The sequence below is a fragment of the Orbicella franksi genome, chromosome 2 (assembly GCF_964199315.1).
Source record: "Orbicella franksi chromosome 2, jaOrbFran1.1, whole genome shotgun sequence".
Lineage (NCBI taxonomy): Eukaryota > Metazoa > Cnidaria > Anthozoa > Scleractinia > Merulinidae > Orbicella > Orbicella franksi.
Genome location: NC_138146.1, coordinates 15,224,574 through 15,249,405, shown reverse-complemented (window position 1 = coordinate 15,249,405; position 24,832 = coordinate 15,224,574). Strand labels below are relative to the sequence as shown.

At 40.3% G+C, this 24,832-nt stretch overlaps 2 protein-coding genes across 2 annotated transcripts; one reads left to right on the top strand and one right to left on the bottom strand.

Annotated features, from left to right (window-relative positions):
* Positions 1–441: 441 nt before the first annotated feature.
* Positions 442–10,186, top strand: LOC145478202 (ATP-binding cassette sub-family D member 2-like). Its single transcript, XM_081456145.1, has 9 exons — positions 442–1,861; positions 2,773–2,938; positions 3,475–3,605; positions 4,094–4,387; positions 4,711–4,856; positions 5,667–5,812; positions 6,165–6,249; positions 6,843–6,968; positions 8,198–10,186. The coding sequence occupies exons 1-9, from the start codon at positions 962–964 to the stop codon at positions 8,397–8,399; spliced, it is 2,196 nt and encodes a 731-aa protein (XP_081312271.1). The 5' UTR covers positions 442–961; the 3' UTR covers positions 8,400–10,186.
* Positions 10,187–10,276: 90 nt separating this feature from the next.
* LOC145478201 (protein DD3-3-like) lies at positions 10,277–24,084 on the bottom strand. The gene is made up of 13 exons (XM_081456144.1): positions 23,709–24,084; positions 22,076–22,238; positions 21,737–21,823; positions 20,820–21,147; positions 18,838–19,056; positions 17,654–18,077; positions 16,851–16,907; positions 16,211–16,494; positions 15,833–15,874; positions 15,283–15,360; positions 14,205–14,533; positions 13,673–13,817; positions 10,277–12,912 (listed from the first exon to the last, which is right to left on the bottom strand). The coding sequence occupies exons 2-13, from the start codon at positions 22,235–22,237 to the stop codon at positions 12,632–12,634; spliced, it is 2,436 nt and encodes an 811-aa protein (XP_081312270.1). The 5' UTR covers position 22,238; positions 23,709–24,084; the 3' UTR covers positions 10,277–12,631.
* Positions 24,085–24,832: the final 748 nt, after the last annotated feature.

Genomic DNA, 24,832 nt, shown 5'->3' with positions numbered 1-24,832 from the left:
GCTTTTACTACTGAGAATTTATCGTTCGCTTTATGCTTTGAATTAGCGAATCAGTACAATTTTAATTCACTTCCTGACTACGATTTTCATCAGAAGATCAGAAAATCTCTTAACCTTTGAAGTAGGCTACTATCAGATGTAAAAGTTTTCACACTGTTTAGTGAAAAGTTCGCTCCGACTTGAATTGGACCTGCGGGCAGGCTCTAGAGTTTGGTTTTCGCTGTTCCCCTGTCTCGGTTTCGCGCGTGGAACATCGTTCAACCGGGTGCATAATGAATTAAGTATGAGGTTTTCCCATCATTTCTTCATAAGATACGCAGGCTATGTGTTTACTGCAAAACTTCACATTCCACAAAACTCGGCATTTGGTGAACGAGGACGTGCTTCGTGCCGCACGTGTATTCTTGAACGATCTCGCGAGTGTCCCTTCGTGTATCGCAATTAATGTTCATTCAGTTAGTGCTCAAATCAGTCAATATCAATCAAAGTTTTTAAGTGATCAGTAGAAGACATAGACCAGGTACCGAAGTACGGAGGGTGAAAATACTTGCGTCTTTAATTTTCTGCGATCTCGTTATTTCCTCTGGAAACGGTAACGGATCTATTGCATGCCATCAGGGCCAGTGACCTTACCCGACTCTGATAGACTGGGATGATACCCTTGGACGAACTTCACGATCCATAAAGATCTGACCTTATATGAATATGAACGACAGACAATTAAAAATAGAGGGCTTGGACAAGATAACAGCAGAGCCGGAGAAAAATATTTTCTCCTCCAGTCCTGCCGCTGTCTTTCTGTCAACTCTCTCGGTGGCTGGTAAGTAAAAAACCTCGTCCTCATGTTTCCAGAACTGAGAACGAGGACAATATCAAAACAACATGGCGGCTAGTACAAGCGAACCCAAGAGCAGCGAAAGAAACAGGTGGTAATGATATTATCGTGAATGCCAGTGAAAGAATGGCACCTTTTACTAAAAGACACGTGAAAATCACAGGAGCAGCTGCTCTTACCGTCGCTAGTTTTTATATTATAAAAAAATACGGGCCTTGCGTCGGGCGAAGGATATTGAACAAACTACAAAACCAAAGTAAGAAGACAAGATTGACCTTGGTGTCTTCTAATACAGGGTCAAAGGTAAAACGAAGAACAGCGGCATTGGACTATGTATTTATTTCACAGGCATGGAAGCTGTTGAAGATTCTTTTTCCTGGGATATGGACAAAACAAGTGGGACTGTTGTTTCTCCATTCAGTCTGCCTTTTCATCAGGACATTCCTCTCTATATACGTGGCAACCCTTGATGGCAGGATAATAAGATCGGTAGTGCAGAAAAATGTGTTGAAATTCGTTTTACTACTAACTAACTGGATAGGAGTGGCAATTCCTGCGACTTTCATAAACAGCATGATTCGGTATCTAGAGAGCAAACTATCACTTGCTTTCCGCACAGAGCTCGTGAACCATGCCTACGAGAAGTACTTCTCAAATCAAACTTACTATCGTGTTGGCAACTTGGATGGTAGACTGGCGAATGCTGATGAGTGTCTTACGGAGGATATACGCATGTTTTGTAGTTCAGTGGCTCATCTTTACTCTCACTTAACCAAACCTTGCCTGGACATTTTTGTGATTTGCTGGACGCTGGATGGGATGGCGCGAAAAAGGGGAACATCGTGGAAGGTGCCAGTGTCAATAGCAGCTGTAGTGATCTATTTGACTGCCATGATCTTGAAAAAGCTGAGTCCCAGGTTTGGTAAGATTGTAGCTGAAGAGTCACAGAAGAGGGGACAACTCAGATTCCTTCACTCCAGGGTTATCACCAATGCAGAGGAGATTGCTTTTTATGGTGGTCACAAAGTAGGTGTCTTTTTAAAATGTGGTACATGTACATATTGGGTTAATTAATGACAGATCTAGATTAATGATTAGAATGGTTTATTTTAATGATTAGATGGTTGTCACAGAACAGGTGACTAGAACTTAGGAAAAAAGGTGGGTAGGCCCCCCAACAGAGGTGAGAGAAGAGAGCATTAGAGATACGTGACCCCTAAGATACCATGAAAAACACAGACTGGGAAAGGGAAGAATTGCAATGTTGTGTATGCTTTAAATGAAAAGGTCGTGACTTCTTTCTAATGGCACAGCAAAAAGTCGGAACTTTTTATATGGAAAACGTTGGCTCATTGCCCATCCCCTCCACACAAGTACCCTACCTTGAAGTGAGTGGCCCTCCATCCACACTGTCATCTGAGCCCATGTGTCTACATGTATTTCTTCTGTAAACAGTTCACTTCTATTTTGTAAAGAAGTGCTTGAAAACTAGTTTCCAATTTACATGTGTTACCCTAGGTGGTTTAATATAGAGAGTGACCTTTCTCCCTGGGACATTTTTTCCCTTTAATTACATACCCTTATCCCAAAGTTCTATATACCTACTCATACTGTGGTAATTGTAATTTGTAATTTGTTATCTCAGTTTTGAAGTAAATAAAAACTATTAAAAAAAAAAACACCTCATACTGTGGTATAGGTTGGAAATCAGAAATAATTGATATTGGTATAGAATTTGTTTACTACAAACAAATCTTGAATGTATCTAATGTTATTTTGAAGAGTAACACAACAAAGTAACTTCCCATTTCAATGTTGAATTGGATACCTTAAACTTTTTTAGCATGCAAAATGGTAAGATGAAAAACTACTACAAGGGGGTAGGGAGTTGGAAATTCCATATACTTAAAGCTATCTTCTTCTTTATACATGTGCAGGTTGAACTGACATTACTGAAACATAGTTTTCAGTCGCTGGCCCAGCAAATGGAGCTGCTCTTCAGCAAACGCCTTTGGTTCATCATGCTGGAACAGTTCTTAATGAAGTATGTGTGGAGTGCATCAGGTCTTGTTATGGTGGGATCAAGTATCCTGTTAGGGAAAGGTACTTAAGAGAGTTTTTTAACTAGTGAGATTTTCTACTTGTCAGGATTTGGCACAAATGTTTTTGCATACCCCACTAAAACTTACAAGATCTGGAACTAAAACTCTGAAAACTAGTGGTACAGACTTCATCACAGTATTTTTAGATTTTTATGTAGACCAAGTAATATTTTTAAATGCATCAATTGACACCTCTGGAAAAATCACCTGCAACTTTGTAAAATGGCAAAGTTTGAAAGTCATGCGTTCATAAACAGCAACATTTAGAATCATATAGCTCTGCAAAATCTGAGAATTTTTCAGAGGCTTGAATTCATGAAAGATGACTGTTTAAATGTTGCACCCCAGTATGTTTCCCATTTGGGATTAGCATTGAGATTTTAACCTTCTTCTTTCTCAGTTTTATGTACCACAGTATCATTATAAGTGAACTGAAAGTTTATAAAATTAATATGCATTGATCTCAAGATGCAGACTATTTTCCATTTTGATCTGTTAAGAATGTCACAGTAATCATCCATGTGATGTTTTATCCAGGGACAACAAAGGAACAGCAGGGACTTACAGACCAAGTTGTAAGTGAAAGAACAGAGCATGTGACAACATCACGCTCACTGATGGTTTCTGCTGCAGATGCCATAGAAAGAATCATGTCGTCTTACAAGGAGGTAAGTCTCCTACCTGTGTACATTAAATTGCCAAGATCTTGGCAGCCCAAGTCTTTTCAAGGGTCTTAGTACTGTACATGTTAGGGTCTTGGTAGCTGGATTGTTAACTAAAGGGTCTTGGTAGCCCAAGTGTTAGAGTCTTAGATGTCCCATTTTCCACCTTTAAACCTTCAATATCCATGTATTACTCATCGCCATGTCTGTAATTTAACTTTATAGATTACATTTATATTTTTTAGTTTTTCATGAATTTTTTGAAAATTTTTTGGTGACACAAGGTTGCATGGAAACTAATGAGTCTTTCAATATTGAATAATATTGCAAGACAGGTTTTCATGCAACCTTGTGTCACAAAATTTGCCAAAAGTGGGTACTGTGTAGCCAGTGATGAGCTGAGTAGAATAAAGTTATACTTTGTTGCTGTGCATTTTTGTGCCCTGCCAAACAGTGTTACACCTGCCAACATGTTTTCCTTTGCATTGTGGCAGATAATAGAATTGAGTGGTTACACGACACGTGTTTCAGAGATGTTTGAGGTCTTTGAAGATGTTGAGCAGGGACACTGTCAACGGCAAGTTACTAGAGAGTTGACAGAGAGGAGAGATTCAATTGACGAGGCTGAGCAGCCCACCAGTGAAGCTGTTGGTGTCCATGGAGAAGTGGTAGATTTGAGTCAGATGTCAGGTGGCAAGGTAGTTGACACTGAGGGAAGCATCGCCTTGAAGGACGTCGCTATTATCACACCGTGTGGTGATGTAGTTGTGTCAAGTTTGTCCTTTGAGGTGAGCAGATATTAAAAAGGAGCCCAAGCATTGATGTCTTTTTATTGCACATGACAACTGTTCCTTTCTCAATGTCCCTGAAAATGACAACTTGCAAATAGTAATTTGAGTTTTTCATTCACAAATTGGCATCAGTAAACATTTACAGAGACAAAGGAAATAAATTTCTGGCTGCCAGTCATGGTACAAAAATCACTATGTACCCTTTCTATTAATAGTCATTTTCAAATATGGCAAGTCTTCCAGTTTAGGAGCTGATGATTAATACTCTATATTATAAGTGACAGATACTTGATTATTACAATTTTTTTAAAAAATTTTAGATGGAGCCAGGAATGCATCTGTTGATAACAGGTCCAAATGGTTGTGGTAAAAGTTCTTTATTTCGTATTCTTGGTGGACTCTGGCCAGTTTACAAAGGGTTCCTGGCCAAACCACCTCCAAGCCACATGTTCTACATACCTCAAAGGTGAGTTTATATGCACTGGTCACTATATACACTGTACATGTACTACCAGTGAGTCTGTGCTCATTGGTAATTTCTCCTGTACAAGGCCAGAAAAATTTTGATAGTATATTGCATTTTAAATGGAATTCCTGTAATGCCAATCTGTTAGTCACCCATGTTGGTTAATTTACGAGAAAAATCTTTTAAAATATAACAACAAATAGTAAAGCAACAGGTGAAATTTCTAGAACATGTACACTTTGTATTGCCTGAGCTTTATCTATGGTTCTAGCAGTTTTCCATGCTATCACTACTGTACATTTAAAACTTCATATTCTAAGAATAATTAAATTTGTACAATACACATCTGTATAACACACGGCAAAGTACATTACATGTACCGTACATACATGCATATACTAGACAATGAAAACCTAAGTGAACTTTTACTGCAAAGGTATTGTCTATTGTCATACACAGCAACAAGCTGAGCTGCAGCGATTGGATGAATTATATGTAAACAATAGTCTCCATTTAGAGTAAAAATATGCTTGGATATTTGTCCGCAGACAAATGGAGGCTATTGTGTTTATTATCCTTCAAATATTTTTTACAACATGCACAGTTTTGAAAATAATCAGGGAATATCTTCAGATATTCCCCAGGTTTCACTGGGGAATATTTGGTCACGTGATGTTCACGTTTAGACCAATCGTGCGTGAGCAAAAATATTTGATGGATTATAATAAGAAATTGTTTCCAGCCAAGGGGTAATTTTCTGGAACAGAACATTTTTTAAACTGTTTTATAAATTAATACTTAATTTTACAGACCATATATGCCAATTGGTTCTCTGCGTGACCAAGTGATTTATCCTCACACATTTGAAGACATGCAGTCTTGTGGCATTACAGATGATGTTTTAGAGACTATTTTGGCCATTGTTCATCTGAAGTATATAGTCAAAAGGGAAGGAGGTATATTTCATCACTGAAGTAACATTTTTACATACTTGTGTGAATATTTTATTTAATATGATTATTTTTTGGATTATATTATTTTTTCTTATTTTTTCTTAAGAATTGAAATCCCATATCCTGCTCTGTTCCCCTTACAAATCCTGCATTCCAACCCTATAAGAACACAAAATCCCACTCCCACTCGTAATTGTAATTCCCACTTCCTGCCCCTGTTTTCAGCTCAAATCCCAAATATCATGGCGAAAAAAAGCCAAATCCCACATCCCACCAAACATATTGGGGGACCCTTGTAAGTCAATGGTATTGAGCTTTCCGTTAATTCTTTATAAATTTGAATGCCCTATGTAAGGTTGGGATGTGGTAAAGGAATGGAAGGATGTCTTCTCAGGAGGAGAGAAACAGAGAATGGGAATGGCACGACTCTTCTATCACAGGTATTTTACATTGAAACCATCACTTGCAGGGCTGGTTACATTGTATTTTACAAAAAGAGTCTACAGTAGGCCTAGCATAAAACTCAAATGGGGGATTACATGCAAATGGGTCTAGGCTGCAGACACTCAGTTGTGTTCTAAGACTTTCTCATGTTTAACATGGATGAGGTGTAGCTCATACAGAATTCATTTTGACATGCTATTATATATATCAGGTTTTGCTATTGGTATGTACCTAGTGTATACCTTAATTAGCCTTGTTTTTCGCTGTTTAATTTGTTTGTTTTCTGATCGGCCTGTAGGCCTGTATTTTTGGATATAGCAGATTTGCCTTTTTTTTGTACAATGTACAATTAGAGTACAATTGCATGGGTGGTACTAGTAGCAGTAAACTTTATTTGAGTGTCAATCATTCTAGCATTTCTCACACTGATAAATTATATACAATTCCAAATTAAAAATTCAATTCTTTGGGTAAGGGTAATTGTCAATGACATGCAGTGGAGTTGACTATTGCTTATAGAACTTTACTTTTCAAGGGCAACACACATTGATTGTACACAGTTCTCTGAGACAAACTGTATGTTTTTTAGGCCCCAGTTTGCCTTACTTGATGAGTGTACCAGTGCTGTGAGTATTGATGTGGAGGGAAGTATCTTCCAAGCTGCTAAAGATGAAGGGATCAGTCTTTTGAGCATCTCACACAGACCGTCCCTATGGTTTGTACCTAGTTATTACATGTACATACAGTACCAGTATAAATAGTAATTTGATGCCTGATCTCTCCAGTAAGATGTGCACCATTGCATATTTTGGTACAAAAAATATATAAGAACATCACTTGTGGCTCACATGTTCCTCTCCCCCCAAGCCAATCAAATCATGTGTTAGACTCCAGAAACATCTTTTCTTGTGCCAAGGCTACATTAGCCAACAACAGGGCTTCAAATAACGGCCGGTCAACGGACAATGTCCAGTCAAAAATAGGTTTTGTCCTGTCAAATCCTTAGATGGCCGCACAATTTGTCTGCCAGGTCGTTTACACTGGTAAGGAAAAAATTTAGAGTTTCAAGTTTTAAATATTTAAAGGTTCAATATTATTGGCATTTGCAAAAAAGGAGGGAAAAAAGGTGGATACTTAACTACCAGACCAAGAACTTTTAATAAATGATTTGTAATAGTCATAAAATTTCCGGCTATCATTGCAAATTTTCGCATAAATGTGATACTGATTTTGCTGTACCATGCGTTCCACTTTTCGTTCATTGAGATCAATGCTCATGTACAATAAATGCTTTGAAAATTTACTTGTTTCATATTTAAACATCATATGAAGGGGGGAGGGGGCACTTTTATAGCGATAAGATGTAATCGATACTTCTCTGGCCAAAAATGGGATGTCCAAGGAAAAATAGGTTTGACCGGACACTTTGACTGGCGCTAGCCGGGAAATTGTTTGAAGCCCTGCAACAGTGGGGCAAGAATGCAAAAAACAAAAAACAAACAAACAAACAAACAAGAAAACAGAGCAAGACCAATACTCTCCAAAACAGACTAAACAGGCTAGTTCAAGTAAGTGTTTAGTATTAATAATGGCTCTTTTACATGTAATCTGCTGCCAAATTGATGCATTTTTGTGATCTATTCTCTGTATACATGTGCATGATAGGTTATTTATTAATTTGTGAGTAGTTCATCTTAGCAGTCCATATTGCAAAATTCGGATCGCTAAGGGAACTACTCAGGCCAAAACAGTTTCGTACGGGGGTCTTCTCATCGTGGACCAGGTCAGCCGTATAATAAAACAGGAAAATATACATTTGAAAAGTAGCAAGGTTTGTATCATGACCAAGTGAACTTTACCTTCTGCTAAAAGGCCTAATCACTAAGCATGGAACTGTAAACAAGGTTGTTGCTCATTATCATGAATCTTTACTAATTTTTCCAGGAAATTTCACACACATCTACTTCAGTTTGATGGGGAGGGTGGCTGGCGCTGGGAGGAACTGAACTCAGCCACAAGACTGACACTTAATGAAGAAAAACAGAAGCTTGAATCACAGCTGGCTGGAGTTCCCAAGATGCAACAGAGGCTGCATGAGCTCTGTTCTCTACTTGGAGAAGACTCAGTTTTGTGTGTGAAGAACTAAATTATCAGGTTGGCAGAGCAGAAAATAGTAATTTCAGTTCTATTTTGTTTTTCTTGTCTGCACGACACCCTTTGCATCATACATATAACTTGCCCTTAGTAAAGTTTCAAAGGTTTTTTTTGGTGCAATGAAAAAATTTTATTGTCAGTGTGAACTTGATTGTTGATCGGCAAACTATAATGTTGCTTTGACTTTTGAATATCAAGGGCATTAATTTTGTTTTTCATTCGATCATGTATTTGTTATATTATTAACTAATCACACTGAACTTTTTATTAGTTCCAGTAGCATGGTGTGCACTGCACCCAAAAAGTTTTGTTTTAAAGTTCTTGATATTTTTAGTTATGCCCTGTTTTACTTAAAAGATAAGGGACATGGGTGGAGGGATGTAAAAATGGGACCTTTTTTTGCTTGAAAAAAAGGGTGAAGGGAAAGTTTTAGCCCCTGGTAAGTACATGCATATTTTTCAGCAACCACAGATTGCAATGAAAGAAACAAAACCCATATACGATATTGGAGCTTTTGTTAATTCCAGGTTTATCTGGTCCTATGGAAGTAGGCTAAACAGAAAGAAATTTCGTGTTTTTGGTACTGCTTGTCAAAATATGTTTGCTCCAAAAAAGTATTTTTATTGTTTTAAGTAACTTTATTTTTACGTGATGTTCAAAGGCAAGAGATCAACACAGTTATTTACGTAACAGGGGTTGTTACGTGTTTGGTATATAGATACGCTAAATGTAACGTGAAGTCTGTAATAACCCCTCAGGGGCTTGAACCACAGAAAGGGGAATTACGTCATGTGAAACAATTGAACCTTACTCACTCGCGTGCTTGCCACTGCGCCACCACACCTCTTTCTCATGATAAGAGTGTGGGACTTAACACGTGTAGGACTAAATGCTTCTAACTTCATATAATCAACTAAAAAGGTTAGAAGTTTTCTGACATATCAATTTTCACTAGAATTTAAAAGTTTGCAAAACTATTCCCTTTGAAAACAATGCAATTGACATACTGTTTAAAAGCTGTCTACGCTGACTGGCGTGCATCCCCGCAGCCTGAAGCTGCATCCCGAAAAAAGATATTTTTAATTGTCTTTTCAAAGTTGGAATAATTAGTTACAACATTGGTTATAGCCTTTCACTGCTTGAAATCTGTGTTGCTACTTTTATTCTTATTCCTTACCACCCTTTTTTCCTATTTAGTCTAATCTCAGGGTATCAATCGTCCCGGGATTCCACTGTCAATTACCTTTTAGGGTTTATTAGGTAGAGAAAGCATTACAAGTAATTCTCTCGGTTAGAACTATCAGAAATTGAGGTTTTACAGCAGAGAGCGATATGTTTTCTTAGTGGTAAAAAAGATATTTTAATGGATGATTTATTTGTATCATTTGCTGTGTTAATTAAATTTTCGGGATCTAACTTAAATTATAATCCATCGAATATTTTCTCTCGCGCGCGACTGGTCTAAACGCGTCACGTGACTGAATATTCCCTAGCTAAGAATATTCCCCAATTTTCAAAACTGCGCGTGTTGCGAAGAATATTTCAAGGATAATAAACACAGTAGCCTCCTTTTGGCGCAAAACTATGCTCGGATATTTGTCCGCGGACATTATCCGTTCCGAGAAGCGAATAGATAATGTCTGCGGACAAATATCGAGCATATTTCCGCGCCAAATGGAGGCGATTGTTTATTTATTACTCGGAGTACATGATTAGTCTATTGTACGCGTATTTATTGTAAATCGGACGTTAAATTAAAAATGGTTTTCACTTACTACATACAGTAATTGTATCTCAATAGGAAGGGATCAGGCACGGGGGTACCAGGCAGCCTAATATTATTTATCAAAGACATTAAACTACTAAATTACGAGGTATTAACAGTACCGTGACCAGCCCCATTAGGGCAGGGAAGGGAGGGGGGTGGGGGTCTGTGTATCCCATATCCCGTTAATTTTTGGCCTAATATCCCGTATCCCATTGCTTCCAGTTATTTGCTTGCCCCCCCCCCCCCTCCTACCCCCCAAAAGTCTTCAGGACCGAATGACGTCTTCTCCATGTTCGTCCATGTGCTTTTTTTCGATTGTTGTGCAATATTGCGGACTTTCGAGTGTCGAGGCAGCTTATTGTGGACTGTAGCGGATAAGTTTTTATTTAAAGTTTGAAGTTCGTGTTAATGGCATTTAAAAACCTTGCAGACGTCTTCACGAAATGTGTACGACTTCTCGTACGAACAGAAAGCTGTAGTTTGGCTGCGTGTTGTGTACCCTCTTCTCTTCGACCAAATTAAAACGAACGCTGCCTTCTGCTGAATAAATCAAAGGAGGAAATGTGTAGTTTCAGTTCGCTGGCCTAGATTTCTGTGCGCAAAATATGTAACATAAACCCAACGAAAGTGTTTACATAGGAAAAGAATTCAACTCCCACAGGATTACTTTGGTACACCAACATGTCCTCGTTTCATTGTTTCGGAAGTGAAAATGCTCAATGGCTGTTCCCCAAAGCCAAGGCCATTCACAGTCATGGTCGTAAACAGAATAATTTCTAGTTTTTGTAATAAAAGCGCGTCGTCTCACATACCGACGGAACAGGCAACGTTTGTGTCGATTGACACGGTCCAGAGTTGTAAGGTTCCGGTCTGCGGACTGCGGGCTGTGGACTGCGGACTGGGTATAAAACATGGACTCGGGTATAAAACGCGGACTGCGGACTAAACGCGGCGTGCCGACTGCAGTCCGTGTTTTTTCACTGACCGGTCGTAACTAATAATACATAATACATGTACAAACGAGAACAAACCCTCTCGTGTGTACGTGCTTTGCGATCAATTCATTTGTTTTCGCCCCTACTGATGAAGGGAGGCCAATTTCACGTCTACCTAACAACCCAGGCACAAAATGCTGTTCCTACCTACCTACCAATACTCGAACGCACTCTTTAATCTACGATTACCACTAGTTTTTTTTACCTAAATATCCAACATCTCGAGAACCCCAATGGGGCCTCACCAAAAGCTGGCCAAAGAGATTTGAGCCGAAAAGCTAATGGCAAACAGAAGGGGAAGAGCGTTTTCCCAATGGCGCATGGCATGCAAAAAAAAAAAAAAAAGAAAAAAAATGTTTCCTTTCTATTGCCTACATCATACACTTGTGGGCTGGGTTATCACTGCAAGTGCGCGCGCTTGTTCAGAGGTGTGATTGCGAGCATCGTATCAAGTTTTGTCTAGTCTGAGAAGGCAGTTAATTTCATTGATCATTTTTTGAGTGGAAGAATGATTTGTTAGTTGTGTTGCTGGCGCTTGAGTGACGGCAATCTAAACTGAATCTGAGTATAACTGTACGCGTGTTTTTACTCTCCTTTGTTATGTCAATGAAAACGACTAATTTTAGTCGAAAAGAGGGAAGCGCCTTGAAAGACGCATTTTTGAAACATCCGAGCTTGTGTGAAGCTAGCTTAAAGGGGGAAAGGTGGGCATATTTTCTGCAGTTCTGTAGGCATATTCCACCGGATGGAGGGTAGGTAAAGATAAAATCTACATACGAGCTAAGTAGCCCATCAGGCCGGCGCTTATCTCCAGTTTTTACGCAGAATGAAGCGACTAGAAGTATTCTTACCCTCCTTCCGGATGGAGTGCTAGTCAATTTCAGGGTCACCCCCTGGCACTCATTAAATATGCCGGTACCCATTACTACACCTGTGTGGAGAGACGCAGTGAGAGTGAAGTGTCCTGCCCAAGAACACAACACGATGTCCAAATCCAGGGCTCGAACCGCAGGATGGACACGCGGCAAATTGTATCAATACCTTTTTGAGGTCTATTGCGCGAATCGGGGAAGGGGAAGGGGGCGAAAAACGCGAGGAAGAATGGAGCACCCTGTGGGGAACCCCCGCTTTAAGAACCGATATCCAAGAAAAACGAATAAGGAATGGGACTTAGTGGATTTCAATTGAATAGCAAAACACGAAACGTAAACTGAACTCAGCCCGTCGTAATCTCGTGTTTAGTTTGTCTACTTTTTTGTTAGCTATTTCCATTTGTATTTAATTCCTTCTTTGACTAAAGAAATTGTAGAACAGTATGCCCCAACAATAACGCCTTCAAACAGACATGCGTCAGAATTAAAACTGCAACCTCATTTTAATTTATGGCGGTGCCTCCGTTACATGCAAAGCTTTTTTTTTCAGTTAAATACTATTATTACAGTCTGTCCTTCATAAATGAGTCTAATAAGGCTTGGTAACGGTAATTTGTCCAATGTGACGTCTGTTGGAGAAGTTGTTATTGCGCGTGCCCATGTAACAGTAGGCCCCAGGCTTCGTGATGCGGAAACACGGCGGGTTGCAGGAGGCTGGAGCGTTGTCAAGTTGAGCCTGTAGGTTGTTACCGCTGTAACATCCTTTGACGAGTTGAAGATTCAGGTCAGCGGGCGTCAAATTGGAAGGATCGACTACTTCAAGAGGAATGCTGCTGCAAGCTTTAGGCTTGAGAGACATGTTGGAGCGACCTGAATCAGTGAAACGGGTATCAAACAAATATCATAAAATACCACTAACATCGTGTTCTATTTTGGGATCAACCGTTTCGACCGCAATTTAACTATTTTGTGTTGATACGGTTGACGTTTCTCGATAGAATACTTTTCCAACCGTTTTCGGTTGAAACACGGTAACCCCAAGGAATAGTCTTTACGCGAGCTACAATCACGCGACATATAATCACGGGGGTTGAGGCCGATTGAAAAAGTTGATCAACCAAACCAACCGAGAATGGTTGTTCCCCAATAGAACACGAAAAATCCTAACCAACCAGAAACGTTTGATCTCAATAGAACACGACCTAAGACTGAGTAACTGAGTAAAGTGTTGGATTCAAGCGTCCTGAAGAATTAAACTACCTTCTTATAAATGAAATAAATTAACCGCGACTGGCCTTCTAACTATTAAAACGTGACTTATCGCCATTAGGAACCCTTGCAAGACTTTTTTTTTCACGAACACCAACCTCGTTCCCAGGGTCTCTCTGTGGAAAGAAGAGAGACCCTGGGAACAGGGTCGGATTACTAGCGTTAAGGCACTTACAATTTTCAACTTAGTAATCAAGAAAAATTGTCTTCTTTACATATACATGACGCGTAGTTACGTTTGATAAGCTAATACTGCCACTCGGGGAAATTACTTGCCACCTTAGAAATGTCCCAACTGCAAAAGCCACGCGAGGCTGCTGAATAGCAGCTGGTATGCCTTGAACAAATATGTTATCCGTACCTTTTACTGGACAACCATAGAGTTCCACCCTCATTGATATGTGTCCGTGCCAGGCTCTTGGTCGAAAGCGGATGTATTTTGCTGTGATGGGCGGGTTAAGGCCATGATACACAATGCTGTGCGAGTCTGTGTTTCCACTAACATCCTAAATCGTTATCCAAGGAAATGCACATGTTATAAACGGTCATTTAATTTACCAAAACTGAACCTCCTCTCATCATGGTTACCTAACCAAAACTACATCTAGTTACAAATACACTGGCCAGAAAATGATCTGATAATTTCAAAAAACATTCTACGATTATTTCAAAGTGATCATTGTCTTTCCTTGTAGCAACTTCTAAGCAACTTTTGGTTCGATTTTCGCCACTCTCTTCCCGGGGTTAGGCGTTTGTTCTGTCCAGTAGAGGATTGTGGCCTCTTTCTACAAACAGAGGCCAGTTCTCGAGGATAGAGCTACCTTGAATTTCTCAAATTTAAGGAAAAACCATTGTGATTAGTTAGTGACGTTTGTGGATGAAGCTTATTTCACCTTCCTTGCAGCTCCTTGTCCTTTGTAGGCCTGGAAGTTGACACCATCGTTACTGAATAGCAGCTGGTATTTCGTCACCCACTGCTTGTGCTGTACACTGTCCCGTCCTTGGGTTCCTACACCTGTCACTGTGTGATGATCACCCATGTCAATCTGCAGCCACTGGTTCTGATCATTTTTGCGGGATGACCATGCTCCCTGTTTCCCGCCATTTTGTTGGAACTGAAGTCTTCCCTGGCGAGCGGCATGATTGCCATCCCATTGCGAGGAGGCACTGATCTGTCCGTCATCGATTGCACCATTCTCCATACCCAGGGCTTCGTGACATTCTACGGTTTGAGGAAATGGATACAAACATCACTTTGCTATACTGAACTACAGATGAGCATATGGCTAATAAGCTATTATTCCTGGAATAAAGCGAGAATCATTTAAAAACAGTGTGTGATGAAAATTCTAACATCAAGCCAGATTTCCAACTGCATCGTGGCTATTAGGCTCCCGAGGAGACTCTCAAAACGGCTGCAAATCGAGTCTACGTGGCTACATGACTGGTCCGTTCTAGTGCAGATTATGAGCGCAGCACGTTTTCGAATTCACGATACCGTTGATACCTATAGTCAAGTGGTGAAATTATTTTCGACAAAAAGCAAAAGTAAATCATTGTCATCAAAAGACTCTGATCTAGATCGTAGTCGCGTGATTCCATCCCAACACAACCTCGTTCCCAGGGGGCGGGAAGCAGAGTGAGCATGGGAACGAGGTTGACAAAATGATTTACGTCTTTTGTCCATTAAACTTGACATGATTTGTTTATTTTAGGATTCGTACAAGTACAGGTGCTTAACAATAGGACATAAGTCCCCTACTTGGTTAATACACCCACACCCAACCCCCTAAAAAATATCCCGAAAAAAACCCTTCCCTGACCCGACTAAACTACAAATCAAATAATCTAAATAACACAAATACAATCTAAAATATACTAATCAACTTAACAAATACAGACAAAGAAAATATTAACACGGCGAGACTTAGGACAAAACTAACTACCAACCAGCCGCTATAAACTACTAACTTGGGACAGAAGAGCTGCAACTCGACGCTGAGGAGCTGCATCCGTCCTTTATCCAGCACACATTGGTCCGATCAGAACCTGAAATTGATACTCTGTTAGTCTTCATTCCTCTTGGTTTCAAAACTTGAATTTTAGTTTCTCGTCTATATGAAAACCATCCTTTTTCGCGACAAAACGCCCATCTGAACTAGATTAACTTCAAATTTATGATCATCAGTCTACAAATTTTGACACTAACAAACAAGGGAAAACGTTCTATCAAAGAGGAATGGATTATAGTCCAAAAATTTGTTTATATGATCTACCATCAACCTCGGACCCACTGTTTTCACGGCCTTCAAAGTCCTCAAATCAATAAGGGGTGGCATTTCCAGCTTCAGTCAGAATATTTGCATCGAGAGTTTAAACATAAAATGAAGTCGAAAAAAATATTACCTAAATTATCCAAGGGTCTAAAGGATTCGGCAAGACATAAACTGTCTTGATTACACGGGCTACCGGGATCATGTCTCGGAAATTTAAAAGAAGACGATAAATATTTTTCTCCTACGCGCTCTTCCTTCTCCGGCGTTGTCCTGATTGTTGTTTGAACCTAAAATAGAAAAACAAAAACAACAACAAAAAAATTAAAGAAATGCTGTATTGACCTAGAGTTTGCTATTTCAATAGACCATATTCGTATTCCCTTTTATTAGACTGGAACTAGCTTGCAAATTAGGCTAATGTGGGGAATATTTTCAAATGCAAATGACATTTATCTCTTTTTAATGATATTCCCCCACATTAGCCTCTATTGCAAGTTAGTTCCAGTCCAATACTGACAATACGAATGTGGCCTATTAAAGTTTGACAGTGGAATTGCAATCTTGTTTGTGTGTTAGATACCTTAGTGCTACTAATAACTTGTTGCTTAGTTTAAAATTCTCACCAGACCAGACGAAGCACACCACATCATCTGTTGTAACTGTAATGCGTTCAGGAGTGAAGCGATATTCCATGGCTGGATAAGCCTGCACAATGTTTCCTCTCTTTCCCATTCCTCCGATGTAGAATATGTTGGAATGCTGGAATTTTAGAGGGAGACCACTTCGTGATTTTAAAAGGATCACGTGACTTCTGTCCTGAAATGTGCGACCGAGCTGCGCGGTATTCAAGGCGAGTTGTAAATCTGTTGTACCATCAACTGCTTTTGTTTGAGGGTTGTTTGTAACTCTGCGAAGATGAGAACAGCGATCGGTCAACTCGGGAAAATTCGTTCTCAGGCGGCTCGCGGCCAAACCCTTATAGTCCGCGACTCCGCGTCTTCAGAGCGGAAAAACGTACTCCGTAGCTTTCTGCGCACTTGCGGACTCAAGTAATAATGCAGGCTGCAATGGTGGAATGAACGGCGGACTGCTAATAAGGTACGCGAGGATGTCGCTCGGTTGATGCTGCCAAAGCATAGCACTCGCGTGCGCGATCCCTCCAAAATCCCGTTGAACGTTTTGAAACCTCTGCTTCATGAAATAGCACAAGTTTAACCCAAATTTTTGATGCTCATAAATAGTGATGAATTCTAAATCACTTACTCGTTATAATTGTTGGCGTCAAACTCGCGTGGAACATCGTTAGTGGTGATATTATACCTGCAAAAAAAAATCACATGTATACTATTCAATAAAGTAGAGCAAGTAAACAGCATGAAAGGAAAGATGATGGCATTTTTAGAACAACAATATAAGTAATACGCAGTATATAAGCATAGATTGCGTGTGATGTGTGTTCATGTTGGAATTCATTTACATAATAATTAGCCATAGTCCTGCAGCAGTCTAGACTGCCTGCCTTCTGTCCCCAGATGCACTTTCAGGTATAGAGGGTGTGAACTGGTGTGGACTTCCGCATTACCCAGAATATTGCACCTAATGTGTTATAGTGTCCTAAATAGGCATTGCCCTAATACGTTTATGACCGTTTATACCATATTCTCAAAACTGACTACGAACACTTCTAAAAAAAACTGTGTGAGGAAATAAAGATTTTGACGAAAAGATTGAAAGAGGTACCTCATAGTGGAGGCGCGGTGGCCTCATGGTTGGTACGCTCTTCTCCGGATCGAGCGGTCCGGGTTCGAGCCCTGGCCGGGGTCATTGTGTTGTGTTCTTGGGCAAGACACTTAAATCTCACAGTGCTTCTCTCCCCCCAGGTGTATAAATGGGTACCGGCGAATTTAATGCTGGGGGTAACCTCGCGATGGACTAGCATCCCATCCAGGGGGGAGTAGAAATACTGCTAATCGCTTCATGTTATGGAAACCGGGATAAGCTTCGGCCTGATGGGCCACTTTATGCAGACTTAACCTTACCTACCTTATAGTAGTTATTTATCTCACCTCAATCGTAATACACAACGCTGTGTGGTGGTGCTTGGAAAACATGGAACCTTCCACTTGTACGATGAAAACGTGCCTTTCATGTTTACTCCATTGTGGTTAACGACAGTGGATGGGGCGTAGATCACATCTGGGGTTTTGTGAAGAAAAACATCCTGTTCCTGTTCATCAGATCCTTGTGAGAGCTTTTGAGGTTCGTACGGTAAGCCTTTAGCAAGCTTCGAATCTCCTTGGGGTTCGCAGTTGCTCAAGTTGCCACCAGCTTTCTCTAAGTAATTAGTAAAGAATTTTGTCCAGGTCCCCCCAGCAGCCTTACACGACTCTGCGGTGATGTATTTCGCAGCGCATTTCTTGGCGCGAACATTTGAGTTGTCTGGTGGACAGTCTTCGTTGCCTGCTAGCTTGGTTGGCATAATACACATATCTAACGCGGAAAGGAAATTCGAGAAAAAAAAAGTTTACTTTTGTATATGAGTGACACGCAGGAAAGAGGTTGATACACTTGCATGCTTTCCCAGTCCCGGGGATATGGAGCTATGGATAGCCAGGGTGAATCTAATTATGAAGGAAAATCAAGCTGACCAAAACGGACATCTAACATTTTAAACCCTGAAAAATAAATTTTTTCCCCAGAAACCATTTTTCCGAAACATGAACATTCAACATCTTCCAGCGTATCTTGAAACGATTACGCCTTGACTTACGTTTAAACCAAGAATTCTGGACACTAGTACTGGCAACAATATTTCAGCATAGCAACTGAACGCCTACAGCAGCGGTGTTTTATAGTGAAAGGCTGCTTTCAAAATGGCTTCAGCACATTACATTTCAATTATACTTTACAGGAAAGCTTTCAAGTTGTGTACAATCAAAATTTGGTCTTGATCATTGTTTTCCTCTACCATTTATACAGCCGTTATACTTATACATTGTTATTACCAGTGTGTATTCGGGTATTAATGTAACATGTAGATAACTCCTTTCAGTATACCCGGCTCCCTCCTTCCCCACTGCCCCCCCTGCCCCCCACCCCCCGTCGTTCACAGGGCTAATTTAGTTTCTCAAAGATAAACCTATAACGTTTTCAATAAGAACACCTTAAACATAGTCTCAGACTTGAGACCAGTATTAAACAATGTAACATTGGCGTAGTGAAGAACTCAAAACATGTACTATAAACTCACATTTGTGCCCATAATCTGGACTGTTCACGTATTTCTTCATCAAATCCTCAGTCTTTTTATTGCTGACCATGATAGCAATGTCCCTCCACGGGGTGGGGCCCCAATAAGGATAGTAATCGCGTTCCTCGGGGACCTCCAAGCCCCTCCTTGTTCCGGCCGCGTTCTGCCGTGTGTAAATAGGCAAATCTCCTTGAAGTTGTTGGTCGGCGGTAAATAAACCTTTGGTCAGAAAAATGAGGGTAGTAGTAAGTGGGCTTTGATAGACTTCTGCTACAAAACTGGAATGGCCAATTGCATCAACGCATGGTTCAGTTTCCAAAATTTTGACTCGCTTTTTGGAGGACTGCAGCTGGATATGGACTAAAGGTTAAGGTGGCTCCCTATAGTTTCACGATTGCACGCGCGCATAGGACGAAAGCCCAAGTAATCTGCGCGGGCTGAAAGGAAAACGTAACTGTTTTTCGATTTTTATGACGTCAACATGAACACAAAAAGCAAAACTGACATCGAATTTTCTCGCGTTTCCCTCGGTGAATTTTTAGATTTGGCTCAGTTGTAACCACATACGATTCCTATAAAATACCCTATTTTTGTTAAAATCTTTAAAACTGGAATGGCCAACTGCATCAATGCATGTTAAATGACAGACTGATAATCTGGATTGCCGACCCTTGGTAAGTTTAATTATTCTTAAGGACGTTGACAAAACATTTTACCGAACAATGGAATCTATGTAAAAAAACAAGGGAGAAAAAGTAAAATTTTCAAGGGATCAAGAGAACATGCTACGACGGGCGACGCGGAGGACGACACCTAGTAAAAAAGGAATTTATATTTTACCAGCGAAATTCGCAACCGTCTAGATTTGTTCAGTACGCCTATGGCTCTAAGAACGTATTCGGCTTAAATATTCAATGACAGCGTTCAATTCCAAATGGAAATACGAAAAATTCGCCGAAGTCGTTCCCGTTTCTCAGACCACGCAGAACTTGGTCATTTCACGTTCTTGTTTTAGGCCCGGTTCATACGTCGCATTTCTGCCGTGTCGAATTCAATTCAATGAATTAAATTCGACAGAAATTCGACGTCTGAATCGGCTGCCGCATTTCTGCCGCACGTTCGACTGGTCTTGTCCCATTATCCGACAGAAATGCGACACCGATTCAAACGTCGAATTTCTGCCGTGTCGAATCTAATTCATACATTGTGTTAATGTAATGAGCATGCGTAAATTTGGTCCCGTCAAAGAGAAAGAAGAAACTTGGCTATTCTCGACCCAATGCAACCTGGAAATATTGCAAAACAAACTGTTGCATTGTCAGCCTTCTTCTTCTCATTCCATTGGCGGACAACTTTTCGCAAAATTAAAGTCCTTCGTCCCTCAGTATCTCCGTCTGCCATATTGAATACTCTGTGTTTAAAACGTCTTCCGCTGACCGACATACCCGACTGTATTAATTCTGAATTAAATTCGACACAAGTGCGACGTATGAATCGTCAGTCGCATTTCTGCCGCACTTAATTGAATTGAATTCGACACGGCAGAAATGCGACGTATGAACTGGGCCTTACAGAGGACGGCAAAGAAATGTACAGACTTATAACGCACGTGCACAGCTACTGTTTTACTCATTAAACCTTTTCTTTGGTGGCGTTCTCGTTGCCGTCGTCGTTGTGGTTTGCTTCGGCTCCCGAAAAATACGTGGTGACGAACACCCCTAGTTTGGATAGAACACGCACAATTCTCTGTTTCCCATAAAAGTGGAAAAAGAGCCCCGAGTTTTTGTTTTCGGCCTAAAAGCGTGTTCCGGTAGCGCTGAGGACTGAACAATTTCTCTGACTTTTGATGATCCATAACCTACATGAAGAGGATCTGGTATTCGCAGACCGTCTTGTTGGATGAACGCGTCAGGAATTTCTTTGAACTTGTATTGCTATGCAGTACTTGTTTTTGGAGCTCAGTGTATTTTCAGTCTACCTACCTTTGTTTCTTTCCCTGCGGACATACGCCTGATAGTAATTAGCTGGCTCGTGAAGTCCTCGGTCTTTCTTAATATAAGAATTCTCTCTTCTCCCTTTTTTAAAATCCTGAGTATTTAGTGTTTGACCGTTACGAATGGTGTGATACTGAAACTCGTTGTTCACATTATTGGTAGCCATCTTGCCCTCGGGATACGCCTGACACATGAACTGTAAGATAACTTGTGTTTCCACTCTGTCGTCAGTTTTTGGGCCGGTCCCGTGTTGATTTGTCCACATGATTTCTACTTCAGATTTGCCCTTGGCGTCGCAACTACTCATGTAGAACTCCTAAAAAGTGAATAAATGAATAAATAAATAAATAAACGAACGACTGAATGATTGACTGACTGGCTGGCTGACAGGCTGAATGGTTGACTGACTGACTGACTGGCGGATTGGTTTACTGGGGGACTGACGGACTGGCGGATTGACGGACTGGCAGACTGGTGGACCGGCGGACCGGCGGACCGACTGGCTGGCTGACTGGCTTGCTGACTGGCGGACTGGCTGACTGACAGGCTGACTGGCTGACTGGCTGACTGGCTGACTGGCTGACTGGCTGACTGGCTGACTGGCTGACTGGCTGACTGGCTGACTGGCTGACTGGCTGACTGGCTGACTGGCTGACTGGCTGACTGGCTGACTGGCTGACTGGCTAACTGGCTGACTGGCTGACTGGCTGACTGGCTGACTGGCTGACTGGCTGACTGGCTGACTGGCTGACTGGCTGACCGACTGACTACCTAGCTGACTGAATTGCTTGGACCGATGGACGGACGGACAGAGGAACGAACGGATGGACGGATAGACGGATGGATGAAAAATGTGGTAAGGTCTTAACATTGAAAAAAATCTTCATATATGACTGTAATGTTACCGTTGGTAGCTGTCTGAACTCTTGAATATTGTCTCCAGGGTTATCGTCCAATTTGTCTCCAACATTGTATCCAGCTTTACCGTTATTCTAAAGTATGCAAGGAAAACGGTTAATGAGCATCAATGCACGACTTTTAGGCGAAGTCTAAGATATGAAAAAGCAAAAAAGAACGCATAATTCAAAGCGGAACAGGTATCGAACCTGAATGTTTGATTTTTATTGTTGGCCAGTGCAATATACTTGGAATATAATCACGCAATAAAGCATTACGATTGGCTTATTATAGTTATCGGCCCTTTGAGTTCATCATAGTCCACGTGTGATATAATGACGTCCTACCTGTGAATCAAACAGTCTGTTTGCATTCCTGACGTTATCTTGATTGCCATTCAAACGATTATTGGATCCATGTGGAAAATGCATGTACATGTCCGACATGCAACGCTCGATAAGTACAGCCAAGAGGCAGCACCAAACGAAAATGGTCCTCATGTCCTGCATTCTATCATGACACAAAGGAGAAGTAACAAGCTAATTACTGAAGACGAGTTACTTGTCAGTGCACCGCACATAAAGACGAATGATATAAGAATGAGCAGTGGCGGGTTTAAACGGGGTAGATTGGGTGGCTAGCCATTCTTCCCCCTTTCGGAGAAGCAAAAACTGACAAAAACTGATAAAGATCGTGAATACTATGGCAGAAACTAAAAGGCAAATACTCGGGAAAGGTACATCCGTTGTAATTTATAGTTTGTGGCATTTCTGGTATAACAGTTTTAATTAAGAATCCAATTCTGAAATTGCAACATTTTGGAGGCATGTCTCATTGATTCTGCATCTTCAAGATACCGGTCACCTCTCTTTGAAAAACCTTGGATCCGCCCTGAATCAGGACTGTGTTTAGCAGGGGCGCGCAAATAACGACAGTTTTCTCTCAAATGCTTTAAAAAGCGGTTTATTAGGCTATCTGGAGTAATTTTATGCCGTGCTATAAAATTTGTCTGTTTGGTCTTCATAGGGAAACTTGAGTCCTTTCGGATTAATTAGGGTTTTTTATCCATTCCCCGAAAACCTTAAGTGTCATTGTGAATGTCTTTCGGAAAATCATAGCTGACCTTTTTTCGGCCACCAAAACGACATTTTTATCAAACCGGAAGCAACAGCCATTAAATGTTTTGCATCATGAAAGTTGGAGGTGACAGTTTTCTTAAGAAAATCTGAGGGGATTAAAGGAATTCCGAAAAGACAATTTACATCGAAACGATCTTTTTGGTAGTCCTGCTGGTATCGATTACCTGGAACATGCAATCTATATGGCTTAATTTAGAATATAAAATCTAAATTGTTAGGACCTCTGCTGTGTAATTTAGTCTAACCGTCGAGCAGTTGCTGTCTTGCCTCTCAGGCTTCCGTCAGTATCTGTTCGCAATTTTTGAATTTCAGCTTAAGAACAGTGTCGTTAAGTTATACAGGTATCGAGTCTTGTCACCTCCTCAGATTTAGTTGACTCACTTATCGCCATTCTCAAAGGGTCGCGACTTTCGGGTTAGTTGCAATCAAACTATTAAACGTAGAGGAGTGAGTGGTTCATCAACAAGTGTACATGAAAAAGTATATTCAGATTCAAAATACTGGCCTCACATGCTTTTCTTTAAGCACGATCCTTTTAATTATAAAATCTTAACAGCATGAAGATTAAAGGAGCTATGTTATGGTTTGCGCATTTCGCAAAGATATATAGGCTTAAAATTTTCAAGTTCATCGTTTGTAGTCCTTGTCAACCCTTCACCATCCTTGTTCCTTTATGGTTTATTGTTATCTCTTTGGTGTTTTTCTATCATAGTAAACTACTATTTTCATGTTTCCTTCAATCTAGAGGTAATTTTGTACATGGCCAAAATAACTCCAAAATTCCGTGACTGAGTTCCTTTAAGCACTCATTACAAACCAAACAGTATTCACCGGTACTTACACGTTTAGGTTCAAGATCTGCAACCCCCCGGCAGTAACATAAACAGATTTCTGAATTCGACTCGGGACGAACTCAACGGAATGATTTCAGGTGATATTTTTTCCCGCCCTTCATACACTGCTAAACTATAAAGGATGTTTGATTTGGATACAAAAGGAAAATTATTTTTGTATCATTGTATCGTTATTTCGCATGAGAAATCTTCGGCTGTATAAAGGTTGATACCACACAACGGAAGCTAAGAAAAAGGATGCCTGCTTGTTTGACAAACACTTTTTTGTGTGATGTTGTTCACTGTTTGTGAAAAACATCACTCAACTTTTCCCAAAGCCTCCTGTAGCATTTCTTTTAGATCACTGGACTTTAAACATGTCTAGATTTTTAACTATTGATGTCAATTTTGAGATTTTTAATTGTAATGTTCAAAATTGTTGTATATAGTTCATTCATTGTAAGCCCCGTTCATTAGATCAGTGCAGGTCCACATCAGAACTTTTGCATTGGCTAGTCTTTGTAACCTGCTTTTAAATAAATTGTGTGTGTTTGCCGTCAGCTGTACAAACCATTCTTTACAGTAAAACTTTCTTCACACAAATCACAGGAACTGCTATCGTTTTTTTCATTATCAGTTATTATAACCACGGACAACCAGTTTTAATTTTCTACCTGTCGTTTCACTGACGTGAGCTGGACGAACAGATTGTTCAATGCAACCATCAGTGGCCAGAAGCAAGTACTCTCCTTTTTTCAGTGCTGCTGATTTGTTTAGTTTGTCTTCCTTAATTCTAGTTCCTCTGCATCGGTGATAAACCTAGCTCAACAAGACGCCCTTCTCTAAAACTCTTATATCGTGCTAATATCACAACACTAGTAGCCTCAATCTTTGCGTCTTTTTCAAGACAGGCAGCCTAATTTTCATAATTATTTGTTACGTTCTACTTGTTCTTTTCAAATCTTTTCCTCTCACGAGGACAAAGCGCAACAACTCCATCCCGGATGTTCCTAAGACCTTAAAGATGATGTTCTACAGTAATTAAGATAAATTTTTAACTTTCTCAAACAAAGAAAAATCGTTTTTTTTTTGACTTTGTAAAACTCAGGTAGTTAATTTCTAGGATTTCTGT